At 39.3% G+C, this 20,865-nt stretch overlaps 1 protein-coding gene across 1 annotated transcript; it reads left to right on the plus strand.

The window, feature by feature from the left end:
* Positions 1 to 3,792: 3,792 nt before the first annotated feature.
* SRI (sorcin) lies at positions 3,793 to 17,851 on the plus strand. The gene is made up of 8 exons (XM_053608486.1): positions 3,793 to 3,932; positions 4,887 to 4,970; positions 7,000 to 7,069; positions 13,204 to 13,247; positions 14,498 to 14,645; positions 14,861 to 14,974; positions 16,054 to 16,112; positions 17,638 to 17,851. The coding sequence occupies exons 1-8, from the start codon at positions 3,882 to 3,884 to the stop codon at positions 17,662 to 17,664; spliced, it is 597 nt and encodes a 198-aa protein (XP_053464461.1). The 5' UTR covers positions 3,793 to 3,881; the 3' UTR covers positions 17,665 to 17,851.
* The last annotated feature ends 3,014 nt before the right edge of the window (positions 17,852 to 20,865 follow it).

Here is a 20,865-nt window from a genome sequence, read left to right on the forward strand (position 1 = left end):
TGACTAGAATGTATACAGACACAACCTCACAGACACACACACAAACGCACACACATACATCCTTCAAAATCTGCTTTCTGATCATCCATTCTAGCTAAGAGCTTCACTAAGGGAAGGATGAACAGGACAGTAGGATCTTCAGTAGGAAGAGGAACATGGGAGCATTTGCCACAGGGCTTATGACTGACTGCTCTTGATGGGTTTTCTGAACTGATTTATTTTGCTTATCAGGACTACTCTAGGCAAGTAGATTGAATTTGCTTTCCCTGAGATCCCAGGAAGAGGCAGCCAACATAGATAAGCAGGTTCCTGCACTGCCCAATAGGGTACCCACGAGCCACATAGCTATTTAAATTTAAATTAAATGATTAAAATTTTAGTTCATTTCATGTGCTCAGTGGCCAAATATGATTAGTTATTAGATGGCATAGATACGGAATGTTTCCATCATGGCAGAAAGTCCTACTAAATAGCTGTGTTTGATGATTTATTATTGCCTACAATGATCTGGGAGTTGGTTAAACACTTCACATACATGCACTAAAACATCAATAATGGAAGTTTTATTGTCTCTTTAAAATGATTACATAATAGTCTGATTAACTGAGTTCTTACTCCGGACAATTAGAGAAAAAGGATGTCTTTTATTCCCAAATGAAGATCCTAGTCTTCATACTCTTTCCCAACAATCTTATGAAAATAGAGATAGTGTTTATTGGTAACTTATATGGTTATCAAACACTCATTTCTACTCATATTTAGAGATCCGAGTATCCCTCTAAGGTCTTTAAATCATGATGTACCATGCCAAGATCAGAACTAAAAGAAACTTGAAACCTTAATCTGGCAAACGTTATTGCTCATTTCTTCCTGAAATGTGAAGACTTCTCATTTACTCAACTGCCGGACATGGTGAAATAACTACAGTTACTTAATTATACTACTTCTTTTATCACTTACCTTAGTGAGGATATAATACCTAGAGTTTGTATTAACTTTTCTCCAGGAACAAGGAAGAGTGTTCACACTGCGCTTGTCTTGAAAATAGAGATGGATTGAGGAGGGTGAAACACGTAATAGGCTTCTCTCTGACAGACATATTCAGATAATGTCATAGCTTTAACTGGGAAAGGGGAAGCATTTATATCTCGATAGGTTTGCCCTTCAAGAGCTTGGACCAGTCATTTGCCTTATGGGTTTCTTCATTGGTAAAACAGCATAACTGAAATTGATGCTCACAAAGGTTTCTGTGATTCTAATGACTTCCCAAAATAACTGTGACCCACATCCTACCTATAAACCTGGTACAGCTCCCTCCCTAGCCCAAGCTGCTACCACAACCCTCAGTCATTATGGCATGGCTGTGTCACTCCTGCAGTCTTTTTCTAGGACTTGGTAGATTGTTATAACAAATAACAATATTCTACCCATAGGCTTTATTTTACAGCCAGCAAATCATTCGCTAAAGTGCTAAACTCCCAGAATCATAAGCCAGTATCCTAGAGGCGTTTCCAACAGTGGTTGGCAAACAACTGCCCAATGGCCAAATCTAGCCCATCTCCTATTTTTGTACAGCTATGGATAATATTTACATTTTTAAATGGTTAGAAAAATAAAGACTATTTTATATTTTATGAAAACCATATGAAAGTCAAATGAAGAACACAGCCACATCCATTCATTTATCGTCTGGACACTTGTGAGCTATAACAGCCAAGTTGAGTCGTTGCTACAGAGACCCTATGGCACATAGGCCTAAAATATTTACTGTTTGGCCCTTGACAAAGTTTTCTGCTCCCCTGGTAAAGAGTACAGATGGCTTGGCAGCGAGCTCAGCTCTGTGCTCCTTCCAGTTGGACAAATTCTCTCAGCTTCTCTGTTTTTCAACTGTAAATTGAGGAAGATAATAGCACCTACCTCACAGGGTTTTATGAAGATTAAGCGAATACATCAAAGGCTTAGATGAGGATTTGGCACATACTAAGTACTATACAGTATACATTTGTTGTTATTATCAGATGCCACAATTTTTTCATAAACTAAAGCAGCAGCAGCTGACAAATTTGCTCCCAATAATTTTAAGAATTTCATTTGCAGCACTCCATTAAAATTTAATTCTTCAGCAGTAGTCAAAAGATGTTTAAAAAGAAATGACAATTAGCATCGTTGTTTACAGACAGCTAATTCTGTATTACTTAAAAATGTTCCATGCTATATGCTTTTTTCAAACTTGACTCTTCAGATTATGCTCAACTTTGAGGTTAGCCCTGATTATCTATTCCTTATAGCTGGTTACCTCTTTCTGAAGAAACAGGATTCCAGACAGAGGCCAAGGATCTCATAAAATCATAATCTACATGATGATTGTTATGGCATTTAATAACAGTAACCTGCCCTCTGAATCAAATATAAAACAGGAATGCAGTTTTCTTTGCTAAAAGGCAACAGAACTATTAGAATCTTTCTCCTGATTTGGGACTTTCATTTTTGCAGTTAGGCTATCCAAAAAGAGGATTCAAGTGGGAAACTGTACATGAGGAAAATAGTGACCTAGTGAAAACGAAGCCCAGAGCAGACAAGCCCAGCACCACAGTGGCAGGTCCTCCAATATTTCTTAAATGCTGCTAACTCTTTCGATGTTTCAGAGCAATTTCTACAGGAAATACTATGAATCTTACTCAATGCATTTCTCAAAGGTTAAAATTCAGATAATCATTAAGTCTAGTCCAGTGGAGGGCAAGGCAAGCCATTTTTTTGCATGACTGAAATTGCACAAAACAAAACCAAACAAAAATCTCTCAAGTGAATTGCTTCCAACTGTTCAACTAGGTGAGAAAGAAAACGGTTCTAAGAAAAGGAAAACATTTTCTGAGTAATCTAAGTGATGTTCCAATCTCTCAACTTCCTGAATATATTTGCCCACACACAGTTTGCTCTACACTTCTCTTGTATGAAAAGCAGTTGAATAATTTGAGGGAAACAGGTTGTTTCTGCCTCAATCATTCAGATAATTCAAACAATTCATTTTCTATAGAACGAACGATCTGGGCAAGGCTGTCCTGCCCAGAAAATGTCCTCTGTCCTACAAAAGCCGCATCTGAGCTACGCCCGCTTAATCAGGCGATGAATTGTGTCCTGGCAAGGAAATACGCCATTGTTCAATGAAACGTGGAAACAGCCACAAGCCAAACTCCCCCTTGCACCGTCCCTCAAGTTTCTTCCTGTTTTCCAAGTGCACTTTCATATTTTTTTCTATTTCAGTATCTCCTTCATCCACTGGCATCTAAGACTAGCCCTAACGCATTCAGCCCCTTCTCCTTAGAACTGTGCTCTGCCCATAGCCGATCTGCCCTGCCCAGTAGAGTTGTATAAATAATAAATGTGCTAGAAAATAGCTAAGGAGGAAGGAAAAACAAGAATTCCCGGGGCACAGTATCAGTGTTGGAAAATGCCATTAATTTTGAAGGGAGGAAAGTCCTCGGTGTGAACTGCAACGCAGGTCATAGGTCACCACCGTACCTTCCTTCACGCACGGCCTGCGTACAGAGTAGTCAACGACACGTTAAGAGCGAGGGCAGGAAAGCCGCGCGCAGGACAGAAACCACGCGCGGGAGGGGGCGGCTGGACGCTTACCAGGTCCGCGTGGAGCGGTCTTGGGCGGCCCCGTGCGGCGCTGTAGGGCGGGGCGCGCAACCGGGAGGCGGGGCTGCGGGGCGGGGCGCGCGGCCGGGAGGCGGGGCTGCGGGGCGGGGCGCGCGGCCGGGAGGCGGGGCTGCGGGCTGCGGGGTGGGGGCACGTGGCCAATAGGCCGGGAGGCGAGGCGGGTCGCGCCGCCGGGAGGCAGGGCTGCGGAGCGGCGGGGCGGTGGTGCAGTCGGAACCATGGCGTACCCCGGGCACCATGGCGCGGGCGGCGGGTACTACCCAGGCGGAGTAAGTATTGCCCTCGCGGGCTCTGGAGATGCCGCGGCCAGCGGGGTGAGGCGCTGCTGAGCTACTCCGATGCGCCTCCCGCCTTCGGCCCTTCCTTGCGCGCTCGCGGCCTCGCCCTGGGCCCTGAGGTTCGGCCTCCTGTCTTCATCAGACCTTTCTCCTTCCGGATTGTCCCTGGGGCCGAGGCGCTGGTAGATTGGACCCCGGAAGCCCACCCTGTGGCTCTCCGATACGCGGTGTGAAATTGTGCTAATTGGGCGTTGGCTTCCTCCCTCTTGTCAGTTTCCTCCAAAAGCGACATTTTATTCTAGAATGGTTCAGCGATGTCCTTATCTCCCTTTAAAAAAAAAAAAAAAAAAAGAGGGCGGGGAAATGGTCCGGGGAAGTCAGCTAGAGTGAAAGTCCTGGAGGAAGGCTGCCTTGCCGGGCGTCTGGGATGCGCGTTGTCGTGGAAACTTGTTTCCCAGACAGCATGTTCCCTCGTCACCCACGAGGTACAGCCTGGACAGGAGGCCTTACTCTTCCCTAGGCTACACCTGTCTCTTCATTTTACCAAATCCAGCCTTCTGTGATACTTGACTTTTAAAATAGCATAAAGTCTATACAAACAAAAAAGAAAATAATTCTGAGCCCTGCCCTTAAGTTGCTTGCTTAGAGTGCTTTTCACCTTAGCAATCTGCAGGTAAATAGGGATTTTAAAAGTTGTTTCACATAAACAGATTTAACTTTCAGGACAACTACGATGTTTTTGGCCCAAGTGGCCAGTTTTAAAGTACAGGGTGAGAAAGTAAGAAAGGAGTGGAGTGATTGCAGTTAGAGTGTGCAGAGTGGTGGGGAAATAAACCTTGGGACAGGCGGGCACGCGGTCACTTGCCTGGCTTTGCACAGAAGCTCCCAGTGGTGAGAAGAAACTTGAATCAGCCGAATGATGCATATGCGTTTCTTGTTTCACAGTATGGAGGGGCACCTGGAGGGCCGGCATTTCCCGGACAAACCCAGGATCCGCTGTATGGTTACTTTGCTGCTGTAGCCGGACAGGTTAGCTTTCCCTTTAATATTGAAGAATTATCATATTCTCCATTTGTGTTAGCTTTTGCTTTAGTGACACACACAGCGTGAGTTTTCTTCTGGAAATGAGTCCTTTTGCTTCTGAAAAAGAAAAAGAGGAAAGTTGTTTATTTTAGTTTTTATTTCTGAGTAGTCAGAACAAATTAGGACAAAGTGTTAACGTGTATTACATTCAGTTCGAAACTAAACTTGTGATTAAATTAGGGTCAGATTGAAGAGACTGAGGATTATAAATATACTTTGAATATCTGTGAAGTAGGTGTTTTTAGAACAGTGAACTGTCAGGGTGTAGGGTAGTTTCAAGAGAATTTCAAGAGCTGGTAAACAAACTCCTGTTTATGTACCCTAAATACTAATAATTATGTATATCCAAATTCTAATGAACATTTCCTTTGGGTTGAATTGAATTGTTATTATTTACTCCATTAGGAAATAGCTAAGTATGGTAAAAACCCACCAGCTTCTAAATAGGAAAATTACTTTTCTCCTTTCAGTATCAAGAAGTTAATCTTTCTGCTTCCGCTTCCCCCCCATAACCAATTGTCATTAATTGTCCTCATATCAAAATTGAGTACATAGGATTCATCCTTCTCCATTCTTGTGATGCTTTACTAAGCAGAAAGAGGGATGGAGGGAGGGGGGTGGGGCCTTGGTGTGTGTCACACTTCATGGGGGCAAGACATGATTGCAAGAGGGACTTTACCTAACAATTGCAATCAGTGTAACCTGGCTTATTGTACCCTCAATGAATCCCCAACAATTAAAAAAAAAAAAAAAAGAAGTTAATCTTGTGAACAATTTAGTTTCTTTTACTAGTTTGGCTCTTTCATGTCCATATTAGGTGTTGTGGCCTGTTGACCCAGAGAAAGAATTAAGATTAGCTCTCTAAGACCTCCTCCTTCTCTACATTCTGAGTAGAGTGATAGGTGCTGGTTTGCCCTGAGGGAGGACAATTCTTGGCGTATGAGGTCACTCTGTATAGTAATCTACCCTTGGTATAACCCACATATGTCCCAAAGTGATGTTTATTCTGTGAATTCAACATAATCTTGTTTTGGTCAAAAGCTAAAAATAGAAAATTCTTAATGTGAAAACTCTTTAGAATGTTATGTGATAAAAACCTAAGACCAACTTTTGAAGTAGCACTCTAAGAAATATAGCTTGAGAAGCTGAATGGAAAATTGAGTCTAAAACTGGAAGACTTCCTTCTTAAGTATCTGCTTAATCTATTAATGATCTGTATCTTTGAAACCACAAGACCTGGCAAACCTCAAGACTAACATTCTTAGATTGCCTGCTTCCAGTGTGTAAGTGACCCTACCTGCTTATCTTTCAGCAGCCCAGGCATCCTGTATTCCGCATACCCGTTGTCTTTCAAATCATTGATCTTGCTGCTCTTTTATAACTTACAACACCCAGGGATGTGAGGATTTAGGTATTTTATTTAAAAATTTTTTTAAATAACATGTCTCTAACTAAAAGAACTAAAAATAACTAGTTCTTACCTAGTTTAGTTAATGAGTGGGCACTGGGAACCCAACTTTTATCTCCCAGATACAATCGTGCTCTGAAGAAAAAAAAAATTCACCACATCATAAGAAATGTTGACAGAGGAGGCCTCTTTCTGCTTGAACCAAGATTTCTATTTACTGATGTTTGCTGTGTACCCTACTCTCTCTTTCCCTCTCAAAAAAAAAAAAAAAAAAAAAAGAGGAATAGGAATATGATTTTTAAGCAACTTCATAAGTAATGTAAAATGTTTAGCTTGGGCAGTTTCCTAGCTCAGACTGAGAGAACAGTAGTTGCCAAGAAAGATTCTTTCACCATTAAATTGTTTCTGGATGTAGAATGAGGAAAAGAATGCCCACTTTGGAAGGCATTCTTAAAAAACAAGAGTCTCATGCATGATTTTCTTTGTTACCATTGCTGCACTGAATATGAGTGATAAACAAAAGTACAAATCACTGTTGTGATTCATTGTCCTTTTTTCCCCCCAAAGGATGGGCAAATAGATGCTGATGAACTGCAGAGATGTCTGACAGAGTCTGGCATTGCAGGAGGATACAAACGTAAGTTGACAGCCCCAAAGTTTCCCTAAAAGTACCCTGTGTTTGATATTTTAGCTGTTACTTACTTACAATTATAGCGGTTTAAAGGAAACAGCCTTTCTGATCCGGGAAAGTTTAAAATTTCAAAATGTAAATTAGATTATTATTTGCAAACATTGATTTGAAAACAGTTCTTAATATAAATCCTTTCACTCTACCTGCCAGCTTAGTGGATTTCTCAGATTTGGGTTTTATGTATCTGGAACTATTCGAACCAGTACGAGACAGTTTGGGTAGCCTCCTGCATAGAGCACAAAGTGCTGAAATGAAATCTGCCAGGTCAGGTGTCATTAATGATAGGAGCTACATTTACTGCTGTTTGCCAAGAGCTTACTCTGCGCTGGACCTATTGGCACTTAGGGCTTTGGGTGATCATCCCTACACCACTGGTCTCCGAATGGCCTATCCTGCACTCCTGGACTTGGAGCCCTGGGCATGCTATTACCCTGTTTCCCCGAAAATAAGACAGTGTCTTATTTTAAGGTGTGCTCCCAAAGAAGCGCTAGGTCTTATTTTCAGGGGACGTCTTATCTTTCCTGTAAGTAGGTCTTATTTTCGGGGAAACAGGGTAGCAACATGAATGCTTGCCATGACATTTCGCAGTTCTCTTTCCAATTCAGAGAATGAGTTCAGGCTAAGTAGGAAGTTCACTTTCTACTTTCTGAACTCCCTACACTAGTAGTTCTCCCTCTTCTCAATTCCTGGCAACTAGACCTGGTGCCCTGTAATTCAGCACTTGCCCCACCTTCCTGCTTTTGGAGCTCTCTCTGCCATGAGCTGCAGGTAGGGAAATAGTGCAAAGATGCTGCATCCCAGTTGGGGACTTAACTGTCATTTCCCTTCACACACCACGTGCTTTCTCTTGGAGACAGAATTGACCAAGAAAGAATTCCAGGATAGAGAGCAGTATCTTAGCTCCAATGTGTTACCTGCCAAGTTCTTTGCTACTTGTTTGGGATAAAACATCACATTGAAGGCCCAATTTCATGATAATCTAAGGATTAAAATGTTCAAACTAGAATTCACACCTAAGGGATTACAGTGGTATTTATTAACTGACATGGCATATCTAGTAGATAGCTGTCTTTGAACTATTTGTGTTTCTATTTTTATCATCCTTTGTTTTATGTGACTTCAGTATCCTACCACTGTTTCCTAATTGGATGAATTAATATAAAAGAAGAATCTTTTAAATTTCCATCATTTAATTAGATCCTAAACAAAAAGAAGCACTTTCTAGAGTAGGGTTTTTTTAACTTTTGTGGACAATACATTAAATTGTTGATCTCAAGCAGTGGAAGTTGTGATCGAGAAAGTTTTAATAGCAGGGTTTGTCAAAATGTGAGGTCATAACATAAACTATTTATTCTACAGGCTTTCAGTAGAAGAAATGTGGAAGATTTTAAAGCCCAATTAACACAGCGGGTTGCATATGCTTACGGAGCAGTCCTTTTAAAAATTTCATTTGAGAAAGTTGCTTTAGTGGTAGCCTTAGATCAGTGCCTTAAAGAGAAGACACTTCCTGAATCATAGGGATCATGTAATTGAGTGGATTTGCTTAATCTCCAGGTGACTGTAATGAATCACAGAACTACCCTTCCTGTGAGGTGCCAAAGTTTTGTAATATGGAAATTATCCAGCTTTTAGTCTTTTTTTTTTTTTTTTTTTAAACAGTCTCACTAGCTTGCCCTCAGTAGAGTTCCATAAAGTCACAGCTCACAGCAACCTCAAACTTCTGGGCTTAAGCGATTCTCTTGCCTCCCCCTTCCAATAGCTGGGACTACAGGCACCCGCCACAAGGCCTGGCTATTTTTGTTGTTGTTGTTGTTGTTATTGTTGTCATTGTCATGGCCAGGTTCAAACCTAACAGCCTCGGTGCATGTGGCTGGCGCCCTAACCACTGAGCTATCAGCTCCGAGCCAGCCGTTAGTCTTTTAAACCCAGCCCCAACTTAGAAACCAAAAAGCATGGATCCAAAGTGGGTTGGCTACTCCAGCGTGGTATCTATGGGTTCCTTCTTAACCTATTTAAAAGGAAGCAGTCACACCTAGAGGTAGAATTTATGAGAGAAATTGATACAGGATAGAAATTCAGCTTCTCTTTTTCCCCTGAATTTAGTTCCTCTGGGTAAGGTTGAGAGAAACAACTAGACGTAGGGCTTTCCTGCTAGGTTTATTATGTTTTCACTAGCACAGTGGTTCTCAACCTGTGGGTCGCGACCCCTTTGGGGGCCGAACGACCCTTTCACAGGGGTCACTTAAGACCATCCTGCATGTCAGATATTTACAATTCATAACAGTAGCAAAATTTCAGTTATGAAGTAGCAACAAAAATAATTTTATGGTTGGGGGTCACCACAACATAAGGAACTTTTTAAAGGGTTGCAGCATAGGAAGGTTGAGAACCACTGCACTAGCAGAAAAGACAATTGAGGCATTCTAGTGGAATGAACAGAAGAAAGGCGAAAGAATGAAAGTAAAGTTATAGCAAAAATTCTTTTGAAATTATTTAAAAGCTATTTCTGGGGGAGAATATACAACTAACAAGATTGAGCAAAAGTTTTGTTCATCCAAGTTTACTGGACATCGTGTTCTGGTTCTTTAGAACTGTATGGAATGATAAATTGTTTTTATCATTAAAACAATTATTCACCGCCCATTGTTTTCCCTCCCTTTCAGATCCTTCTCATAAAAGATGACCAGAGTTCTGATCTTCCTGACACACTGCTCCAACCTGTTCCCCTCTTCCTCCAACAGTCTTTACATGGTGCCCAAAAGAGAGGCTAACAGAGAGAATTCAGGGTCCTCTATAGATGCAGCCTGGTCTAACCAACCATGTTCTCTCTGTCTTCCTTTATGTTCTGCAAGTCACATTAAGCTATTCACATATTCATTGCCTGACTTGCCTGGACTTCATCTGTTTTTCTCTTTGCTTATACTGGTCCTTAGCTGTCACCAGAGCCACCCCTCCCCCATCATTTCTGTTATTCAGGGCTCAGCTTCAGTGAGATACCTTTCATGAAATCTTTTCTTACCTTCCTAGAATGTTAGCTTCTTTTTATGTATCTCCTGATTACAAGGAGGATCCTCTCACTCCCTAGTACCTCCTGGTACTTTCTGTTCCCTCCGTTACAATTTTCCACTCTCTATCTTCATTAGTTATAGAGTGTACATAAATTCCCTGGACTGTCAGCAGGGAAGTATCCAATTTCACATTTGTATCTCCAAAGTTCTTGGAACCCTGAGCCCAGTACATGATAAGTATTTAATGGGTGGCTGTTGAGTTAATGGATATGGAAAATTTTCTAAAATGCAAAAATCATACCCTATTCCCTCATTGGTATTTTAAGATTATAGATTAATTTTAAGTATCAGTAAAAATAAAAAAATTGTATTCAAAATACATATTCCTCGTTAGACTGAGAAATATGAAATGCAGGGTATGCAGCTTCTTGCCTAGGGATGAGAATTCAGTCTTACCAACCATTCATCTGTCCAGCCAACACCTTCCGTGTGCTGGGTGTGCAGCCACAAACACTGCCTGTGGGGCATCGTAAAAAGCACTTGGATAAGCAAGGAAAGAAGCTGTGGGACCAGAGAGGACAGGCACATAACCCACACAGGAGTCTGGAAAGCTTTCCATACAGAACTGATACCTAAACTGAGGAGAAGAGAAAGTAGAGCAGAGATTAGGCCAACCAAAAAGTGAGTGGGATGGAGGAGTTGTGTTCCAAGCCGGTAGAACATGACACATCCAAAGACCCAGAGAGAGCACTGTGCAAACAAAGGAACTGAGAAATTGCCCCAAAGATAGGATAGGTGGTTGAATGAGAGTGAGAGATTAGCTGGAGGGAAAGTGTGTAGCCCTATACCAGTGAACATGTTCAGCTTTGCCCTGTGAGCAGAACACTGACACTAGCCTTTACATAGGAGAGCACAGACCACCCCTTGCTGAAGGGCAAAGACTAAATTGGGGGACCTGAGAATATAATGAGAGTTAGGGATATCCATTCAAGGTCACTGGAGTCTGGTCAGAAAAAGGCTAACTCACCCAGGACAGTGGGGCTGATAAGAGGGTGATTGATTATGGGGGAAAAGGGAATTGGGGATGTTTCCAGGGTTCTGGCTTTGGATGACAGCTGACTGTATGGTGATGCCATTTAGATAATCAGGAGACATTGATGTTGTTTGCCTTATGGCCCCTCCAAAACCTTGATGCGAGCCAAACAGTCAGCATTATCCTGTGGATGTCAAGGTTTCTAGAGAGTGATTCTTAAACTTAAGTAGTGTCAGCATCACCTGGAAAGCTTCCAAAACCCAGTTTCTCACCTAGGAGGTCTGGGCTAAGACCTGAGAATTTCACCTGGACCAATTTCATTGGTCCAGGTTGAACCAGTTGCTTTAAAGTGAATATATATCATGTGGGGATCTTGTTAACATTGGGTGGGGAACCTGAGGCTTTCTGATTACAAGATTGTTCTTTTTTAAGCACAAAAGGAAACAAGTACAGCTTTGTTGGTCTCTGCTATGTCGCTTTTAATAAAAGGTTTTGATAAGTAAACTCTGGATTCAATCAAAAGGCTACACTTAAGGACCAGGAGGGTCACTAGTTTCCTTAAAGCTACAGGTTCCCCACCCCTGAAGGGCTGAAATTCTGCAAGTCTCACAAGCCCCCAGCTGAATCTAATATGGCTTGTCCAGTAATCACACTTGGAGTAGAATGGTGTTCTCAACATTGGCTGCTCCTTGGAATCATCTGAAAACTTCTAAATTATTGACACCAGGGTCCCATGCTCAGATTCTGATTTAATTGTTCTGTGGTGCAGTGCAGGTGTCAGGGTTATTTATTTATTTGCAATTTTGGCCAGGGCCAGGCTTGAACCCGCCACCCTGGTATATGGGGCTGGCGCCCTACTCCTTGAGCCACAGGTGCTGCTGGCGTCAGGGTTCTTTAAAGCATCCAGGTGATTCTCATAAGCACCAGGGCTGAGAGCCACTGGTCTAGATTAGAGGGACTTCATACTTCCACACAACTTAAAAGACTCAAGAATCGACCAGCAATTTGCTGAAAGTATAGGAAAATGTTGCCTACTCTTTCTGCAGAGAATATTATCTGTGGATCAAATGGAGATTGAAGGACCAAATTGGAAATAGTCCTCAGTGTTTTATTTCTGGTAAAGGATATGCCAGACACTGGAGTCTGTTAAATTTAGAAAACATAGTTTGCACTATTTGGAAACAACAGTAATTAGTTAGCTCAGCTGTGTTTTAATTTCATTTTGGTTAGAGAAAAAAAAAAATAGGAGGCTAGAAAGAGCTGTAAAAAGTGTTCTGTGTGCATCTTGCAGAATTTATACTAGCTTTTCCTACATTTCTCTTGTCACTTCCGCCTTTTAGCTTCTTTGCAGCTGGGCAGTATTTCTTCAAAGTCATTGATCCCCATTATTACAATGTAAGATACAAAGGGATCTTTAATTTCCTAATGCTTAGATAACCAGTAGGCTGCAACCAATGGGTATGTTCTGGTTTGATTGTGTAAGTGAGGGCTTCAAATGCCTTCAGAATGCTCCCAAACTATAGGTAAACTAAAAAGCTTTCTGAACAGTGGCCACCATTGAGTTGTTCATTGGGTCTCATTCCGGAGGGCTCTTACTTAACACACAGTTCTTACAAACATCTCTGTCTGGTTTTATTTATAAGCAGTGAGGAGCTACTTGCAAGGTGAGATCACTGCTCAGTGCCTGTTATTAAAGGGAAAAGACAGAAAAATAAATGATTGTATACAAAATCACCAAAACCAGCTATTCATAGTCATTTAAGAGTAGGAACAAAGCAACCCTATTCTCCCACTGACCATGCAGAATATAAAACACTATGGTACACTAAAGATTTCTGTGTTAAAGTCAAATTTGATTCTAGAAGGAATCCTCTTTAAAAATCTGGAAAAAATATACTGGGAAGCTCTAGATAATTTAGTCACATATAAACTGAGTGGCATATAAAAATGCATAAATCATATTTCTAATGAATTTGAATGTACCATATATAATGTGAATTTTTGAAATTGTATTAATATGTATGTGCTTTTCTTAACAGCTTTTAACCTGGAGACTTGTCGGCTTATGGTTTCAATGCTGGATGTATCCTTTACCTTGATTGTTGCCTAGAACATTTTTTTCTTGCACAAAATTTCCTTCCTTAAGGAATTCATCTCAATACCCAAAGCAAAATTATACTTAATACCCAATGCAAAATGATTACTTAAAAGCTTTCTGAAATAGCTTTTAATTACCCTATAAAAAAAAGACGTTTTATAGAAAAGATACAATGGTGATCTAATATCTTTTGTAACAACCTAGATGTAACTAGAGAACATTCTTCTAAGGGAAGTATTGTAAGACTGTAAAAACAAACACCACATTACTCAACACTAAATTGGAACTAGTCGAACACCACTTATGTGCACATATGGAAGTAAAACTCAATGGGAATCAAGTAGGGGAAGGAGAGAGAAGGAGCTGGGTTGATTCACACCTACCAAGTACAATGCACACATTTTCTGGGTAAAGGGCACACTTACAACTTTGACCTGAAATGTACAAAAGCAAATCATGTAACCAAAATATGTGTACCCCTGTGATATTCTGAAATAGATTTTTTAAAAAGGAAATTAGTTGAGTAAATGGAATGTTCATTGTTCAGGAATTCAAGGAAGCATCAAAGTAGAACCAGTATAGAAATTAGAGTGTCAGGGGAGTATTTGCTTTTAACATTGATGGCTTTGTATGACTCACACATGACCTTCAAGTGACAGGCTTTTTCACTTACCTGTAACTGAACTCAGCTAGTGCTAACCCTGTGGTGTATTCTATCCCACCTCTTTTTCCAGAAGTGAAATTCTTAGGTCTGGGAAGACTAAACAAGAGAATGTTGGTGCCAAAGATGACCCTAGGATGAAAGGGTGAACAGAACAGCATAGCCTCAGGCGCCCAGATCCAGTAACAAATGGTGATGTTATTTCCTTATAGGTTATCTTTTTCTTGTAGTAAAAATAGGCACTCAGAGCTTTTTCTGTATAGCAGTAGTTCTCAATCTTCCTAATGCCGCCCCCCTTTAATACAGTTCCTCATGTTGTGGTGACCATTTTGTGGTTGGGGGTCACCACAACATGAGGAACTGTATTAAAGGGTTGCGGCATTAGGAAGGTTGAGAACCACTGCTCTTATTACTTCTTTATTATTGCTGTTTTTATTATAGCATACAAAGAAAGGTATACTAAACTTTACACCATTTTAGCTGAAAGAACATTAAATTTGCCTTATCCTTCATCTTTCATTTAATCACTAGAAAATACTACAAAATAAAGCTCTGATCCTTGATTATAGTTCAGAGAGATATGTCTGGCACAATGGGCTTCAATGAATTTAAAGAACTCTGGTCTGTACTAAATGGCTGGAGACAACACTTCCTCAGTTTTGACAGTGATAGGAGTGGAACAGTGGAGCCTCAAGAATTGCAGAAGGCCCTGACAACAATGGGTGGGTATGGCTTACTAGAACTCTCTACTCATTGGTAGAAGTCATTTTTTAATTCTAAAAGTTTCTGTTTGTTAGAAGTTATGTGTGCTCATAAAAATGAGTTCACAGTCTTAAAAAATTGTGCTTGATTCTTTTTAATGGTTTTGATTTTTGTTTGCTTTGTCTGTTTTCCAATCCTTTTACTTTTTTACTGGATGACTTTTTTTTCCTTTCAGGATTTAGGTTGAGTCCCCAGGCTGTGAATTCAATTGCAAAACGATACAGCACCAATGGAAAGATCACCTTTGATGACTACATTGCCTGCTGCGTGAAATTGCGTGCTCTCACAGGTGTGTTCTGTGAGGTCATGTCAACACCAAGAAGACAGTTTCTATGACACCTATTTCATTTCTCAGTGCTTCTGAACTTTTATTCTTAACATTCTGGGTTTTTCTTATTTTAGTAGTTCCCCCCCCCACCCCGCCCGCAGTTTTTGGCCGGGGCTGGGTTTGAACCTGTCACCTCCACATATGAGGCCAGCACCCTACTCTGTTGAGCCACAGGCACCACCCTATTTTAGTAGTTCTTTAACATTTGTCAAGCATAACTAGCAGAATAATCTTGTTTATTCAGAATTTATTTTAGATTACTTATCTTCCATTTAAATAAGCTTAAATAAATTGTACTAAAATGTTCTAAAACATAAGCAGGTAATTTGTGCATTTTGATCAGATTTTGATTATGACTTCTCCTTAGAATATGAAATAGTGAAAAGAATTTTAAAAAATTAAATCCTTTGCAATAGGTCAGTGCTAAAATCAGTAGGATATTTGATCACAGCCTATTTGACCTATTAGGATACTATCCATCTACTTCCTAATTAGGCAATATATGTTATTAAGAAGTTTGAAATTCCATGTTTTCATCACAAGTAAGGACCTCAGAAGTTGCACACCTGTTACTGATTTGGGGTTGGGATTGCAGGGGTCCTCCAATTTTTTAAACAGGGCCAATTCATTGTCCCTCAGACCGTTGGAAGGCCGGACTATAGCTTAAAAAAAAACTATGAAAAAATTCCTATGCATACTGCACATATCTTATTTTGAAGTAAAAAACAAAATGGGAACAAATACAATCACACCGCCTCATGTGGCCCGCGGGCCATAGTTTGAGGACACCCTGGTAAAGTATTTTCTTCCAGCTCCACACTGAAAAAGACTGCTAGCCAACTTCTGCCTATTTTGTTACTCTTGCATATTATATCTCTCAGTATTTATATAGTTGCCTTCTTTTCTTTGGTCTTTTGTTACTATTGATTGGTTATAGGATTAAAATGTTACTTCAGTTTGAACTCAGTGCCAAAAATTAACTATAGTGATTTTTAGAAAAGCTGTTTAAATAAATAACATACATTGGTGTTGTTTTACAGACAGCTTTCGAAGACGGGATACTGCTCAGCAAGGTTTTGTGAATTTCCCATATGATGATGTAAGTGTCAGTAAATTAAGAGCAAAGTAGATAAAATAAGATGTACACAAGACTGGCATTCCTTTTGAAGTTAGCTATTAAGAACGTGTAAAAGATGCTGGAGAAAGCAGGGATTAAATGATCAGGAGTTATCATCCAAAGTTTATTAATTCATCAGTCTCATCCATAATGAGACTATTATTTGATTTGTATTTGTCCTTGAAAAACATTATGCAGATACTGTGTCTGCTTTTGTTTTCTGTAAACAAACCATCTCAATCACTGAGAAGCAGTTTTAATAGGTCAAAGCTGTACTTTGCATACCAGTGTTCTTCTTTGAGAACATAAGGCAAGTACCAACTTCAACCCCAATTTAAAACAAGTTATTTACTGAACAACCATGCTAAATGTGGTAGGGTACAGCCATGCAGCCAGTGTGAATTAACCAAGTGCCATCTTGAATGGCATTAGTTGGATGTACATAACAAAGCTAGAGAAATGTTTAGTTGTTCAGTCAGTTTTTGCTTAGCCACTGATTTTAAAAAAATCAACTTTTAAAATCAGAATCACTGGATATTCTAAAATGTTTCTCCATTGCAAAAAATTTTAAGTTGCACATATTTTTAGTTTAGCAGCTGCTACAGTTCTATAAATAGACTTTGAAAAGTCTTAGTGTGTGTGTGTATATGCTTTTTTCTTCTGCTTAAAGGTGTGATCTTTTTACTGTGCCTTACTTCTTAGTTGACAGTCCTGCCACTATTTCCAAAGATCAAGAGGCTGCGTGGGGAATGGAAAGAGCATGGTCTTTAGCCTCAGAAATCTTAAAACATTTCTAAACATCACGATCCTTGGTGTCCTTTTCTCTAAAATAGGTATAATCAGTGTGGCCCTGTGGAAGAACTACAAGGATTAGTAGTACCTTAAGAATCTTACTAGTGTTGGGAAAATAAAGAAAACTGATACAAAGGCAGAATCTATTGCTGTGTGTTTAGTGGGGAAGCCAACATTTCACAGCAAATACCAGTGCTTCTAAACTCTAGGTTTCTGAGTATCTGCTATTTCGGCTGTTCTGTTTCTGTGCAAACACATATTTGTATGGTAGGATTTGATTTAACAAAGCAGATTTGATGAAAAGAAACTGTTCAAAAGTAGTTCATTAGAGTAGTCAGGTAATACTGTACAGTTTGGAAGTCCTCGTGTGATAGGACCCTATAAACTCTAGTTACTTGTGAGAACCTTTCCAGCCATTTCTAGAGTCTTAGATATTATTTGGTATTTAAATAATGCTTTCTCCATTGGAGTAATACATACACCTGCTTCCTGTAAGAAGTTTCCATGTGAAAAATCCCATTGGATTTTCTATTCGACTGCTTCCCTAAAAAAATGAAACTTCTCATGTCATTCACTCACTTGCATCATAGAAAATTGTATTGTTCTTAACCCACAATTCAAATTTGAAAATTAAAACATTAGCTAGGTAAAGATAGGCTTGATGTACTAAGTGTTTTGAGGTCAATAGTATAACACTGACTTTTCTCTCTTTCAGTTCATTCAGTGTGTCATGAGTGTTTAAATCAAGAAGGAAGCTGCGAATATCATCGACATTCCAACTGGAGTTCTCCTTCGCCTTTACTCTTTGCCTGCAGTAATGTGTGTAAACTTGCATTGCCACTTTCCCTTAATAGCTGATTTAAAGATTAATTACTTTATGTACAACTGAAGTTTTGTTTTTAGTTTTGATAATAAATTCTTTGGAACTTAAATAATACAAGATCTTTTACACCATTTAGAACTTCCTTGAGCCATGATCAATCATGCCTCATTTTGCTACTAACCCTATTTTATGTAAATTTAAGTATGCAAAATATTTAAGGCATATTATTTTTCACTGTGAGATACTAGAGACTTTTAATCAGACTATACCTGTTATCTTTCCTCTCTTGGAGGGGCTTTAATGGGGTATTAAAAGTTTTATCTGTATTATATAAATAATTTAGACTCACTCAGATACAAAAAAAGTGGTAATTTCTGTCAAGCTTCACCTTAGTGGAAATTTAGGACAGGCTTTAAGACTTAGAGGAATTTTAATATACTTATGAATGAACAAGAGAATGTGAATGATTATTTTCTGCTCTTTAAAATCTATTGAATAATTTGGCAATTACTGTCATCAAAGCCCCCCCCGTCATCATCCATTAAAATCTTTGTTAACTGTACTTAAAAATATCGTATATTATAAGGTAACCTATATAAAAAAATAAACTGATGAAGGAAATATATAAAATATTAACTGGTTATTTTTGGCTAATGGTATTCTAGGTGACTTTAATTTCCTTCTATATATTTCAGTATTTTCCAAATTTTCTTGAATGTTTTCCTTTTTAAAGATACTATAATTTTTTAAATATTGATACATCCATTTGTTCATACCTGAAAATATATACACAGCAGGAAGACTGGAAAGACTGTACCTAAAAGTTGATGTAGCACCACTGGGAGTCGAATTCATTTTCTCCCTTTCTACTACTTTTCCAAATATTCTTTCATAAGTGAGTATTATATCTGTCATGGAAGAATTTTTTTTAAAGTTTAAGCCATGGGCTTTCAAGTAAGATTTGGATTCCAATGCTGGCTATGTCACTTACTATATGGTTTGGTCATTGTAGATACCCTCAAGAGTCTCAGTTTCCCCATCTTTGAAAAAATAATACTTACCTTTTGGGATAGTTTTGAACATGAAAAAGTGTGTTGATGTGGCAAACACCAAAAATGTTCATAACTAGTCTGGTTTGGTTTTGTGTATGTGTGTGCAAGAAAGTTGAACCCAAAAAATGAAATTAGTCTATTTTCTCTGTGCTAGCACAATCTGAATTATCATTAAAGGGAACAATTAGTTGTAAACCAATGAAAACAAACGTTTTTCTAAGCATCTCTAGTTTCATTTCACTAATACAATTTTTTCAAATATTGCTAAAATATATTCATTTAGTATTTATTCAACCCTAACATATAATTATGTACTTGGGTCAAGTAGTTATGTCCAGGTAACATACCAGAATGTGACGCAACCTGCTTATTTCACACAGTAACTCTAGGTTTCGTGCCCATATATTGTCTGTGAGGCCACAAAGTTGCTTGAGCCTGGGCTGTCCAGAAATGAGCCACAAGTAGCTCAGAGGATCAAGAGGCAGGGAGCTCACCTTCAGAGTCTCAGCATCTGCTGTTTGTTTTAAAACTCACCAGGATCCTCTGAGGAAATCATAATTTAAGGAAATGGTAATTTCCTGGACAAGGGAAGTGGTAAGGCAGGCTCTTGCTGACCTAAGGTTATAGGCCATATTTGAACCTTCTTAATGCTCTGACAGTCCCAATATTCTGAATTTGCTTTGAGGTAAGTGATAAAGTATTATAAAACTATCCCACTTGAATCATTTGTTAAATTTTAATTATTGAAACCTAGAAACAAATCTCCTTACCTCCTCCTCCTGCATTTACAATCACCCCTTTCCAGAAGCATGGAGCATAGTCTTCAGTAGGTTCCTGCAGTTACTTTCCTTCCCCTTGACAAATTTGATGTATCCATCTCACTTTTTTAATTACAGCCAAAGTCATCTCTTACATGTGAATCTTGTATTGCCTCATTTCTATTTTATGTTAGGTTCTGTTTCATTCATTGTATACTTGCAGTGCAGCCTCACCCCCTACGTTAAGGCCATTTCCTGGTCTCATTATTTTTTCTTACAGCATTTAGTTCTCAACCTTCCTAATGTGGCCCTTTAATACGGTTCCTGAGGATCGCGACCCGACCCACAGGTGAGAACCGCTGAGTAAGAGCATGGTAAAGCTGTGAGCTCAAACTTGAATACTTCAATTATTTGAAGAATTAAGTTCTTCACATCACTCCAATTTTGTACTTAAACACATTTCATGTACTTCTGAAGGAATGTACCGCCAGAGCCTGTTGCTTTCTGGGGACAGCTGATATAGATTCGCACCACAACAGTTTAAAATTTAAGTTCTCCTACTGATCTAAATTGGAGTTCAAACTGTACTCAGGATGATGTTCCAGAAGTAGGTAGGTACCATCAGCCCACAAAATGGCATGTGAGCTAAAACTTCTGCTGCCTCTGAACTAGACTTTGCTTTGGCACAGCCCAGTGTGTTACTATTTCAGTATTCATTTAAATCAATTACTATATGCCTAAAATAAAAACACAAGAAATGGATCTGTATGTAATCACTATAAGCTTTTTAAATCTCCCAATAAATGTACAAACCCATCATCAATGACTTCCTTCTATCTTTCTCTCATTAAAACATACCTTGACTACTTACAACTGCTTTTTTTCTCTGTTGGCTGTGAGCTGAAGGCAAGGAAACTGTAAATGCCAGGAATAATGACTGATGGTAAAATGACTGCCTGGCAGAAAATGAAAAGGCCAGGAACAGTTGTTTAGACAATGAACTCAAGAACCTAATCTGAACCTACCCAGACCCACTGCTTTAGAATCCAGCACAGGTGACCTTTGTAATTAAGCACCAGTTCTTGGGCAATGGGACAGGAGATAGGAAATTGATCCCAGTTAGGGTGAGAGAGAAAGGTTATAAATGGCAAGTGGGTAACTTTTGTCACCCAGATAAGTAAACTGTTAAATAAATGGAAGCCTCAGACTTCACAAAGGATTTATATTTCTCATCATGTTAATGGTCCCTTCTGGGACAATGCAGAACAGGAAAGAAAACCTAATAGTACCCCCACAAAGCTGCTGAAAGA

Source organism: Nycticebus coucang, chromosome 11 (genome assembly GCF_027406575.1).
Source record: "Nycticebus coucang isolate mNycCou1 chromosome 11, mNycCou1.pri, whole genome shotgun sequence".
NCBI classification, from domain to species: domain Eukaryota; kingdom Metazoa; phylum Chordata; class Mammalia; order Primates; family Lorisidae; genus Nycticebus; species Nycticebus coucang.

Excerpts from the sequence above, each read along its gene's own strand:
- SRI (XM_053608486.1), top strand. The coding sequence starts at position 3,882 with ATGGCGTACCCCGGGCACCATGGCGCGGGCGGCGGGTACTACCCAGGC. Across the intron at positions 4,971-6,999 it reads TTGCTGCTGTAGCCGGACAG|GATGGGCAAATAGATGCTGA; the intron begins GTTAGCTTTCCC and ends TTCCCCCCAAAG. Across the intron at positions 13,248-14,497 it reads TTATGGTTTCAATGCTGGAT|AGAGATATGTCTGGCACAAT; the intron begins GTATCCTTTACC and ends ATTATAGTTCAG.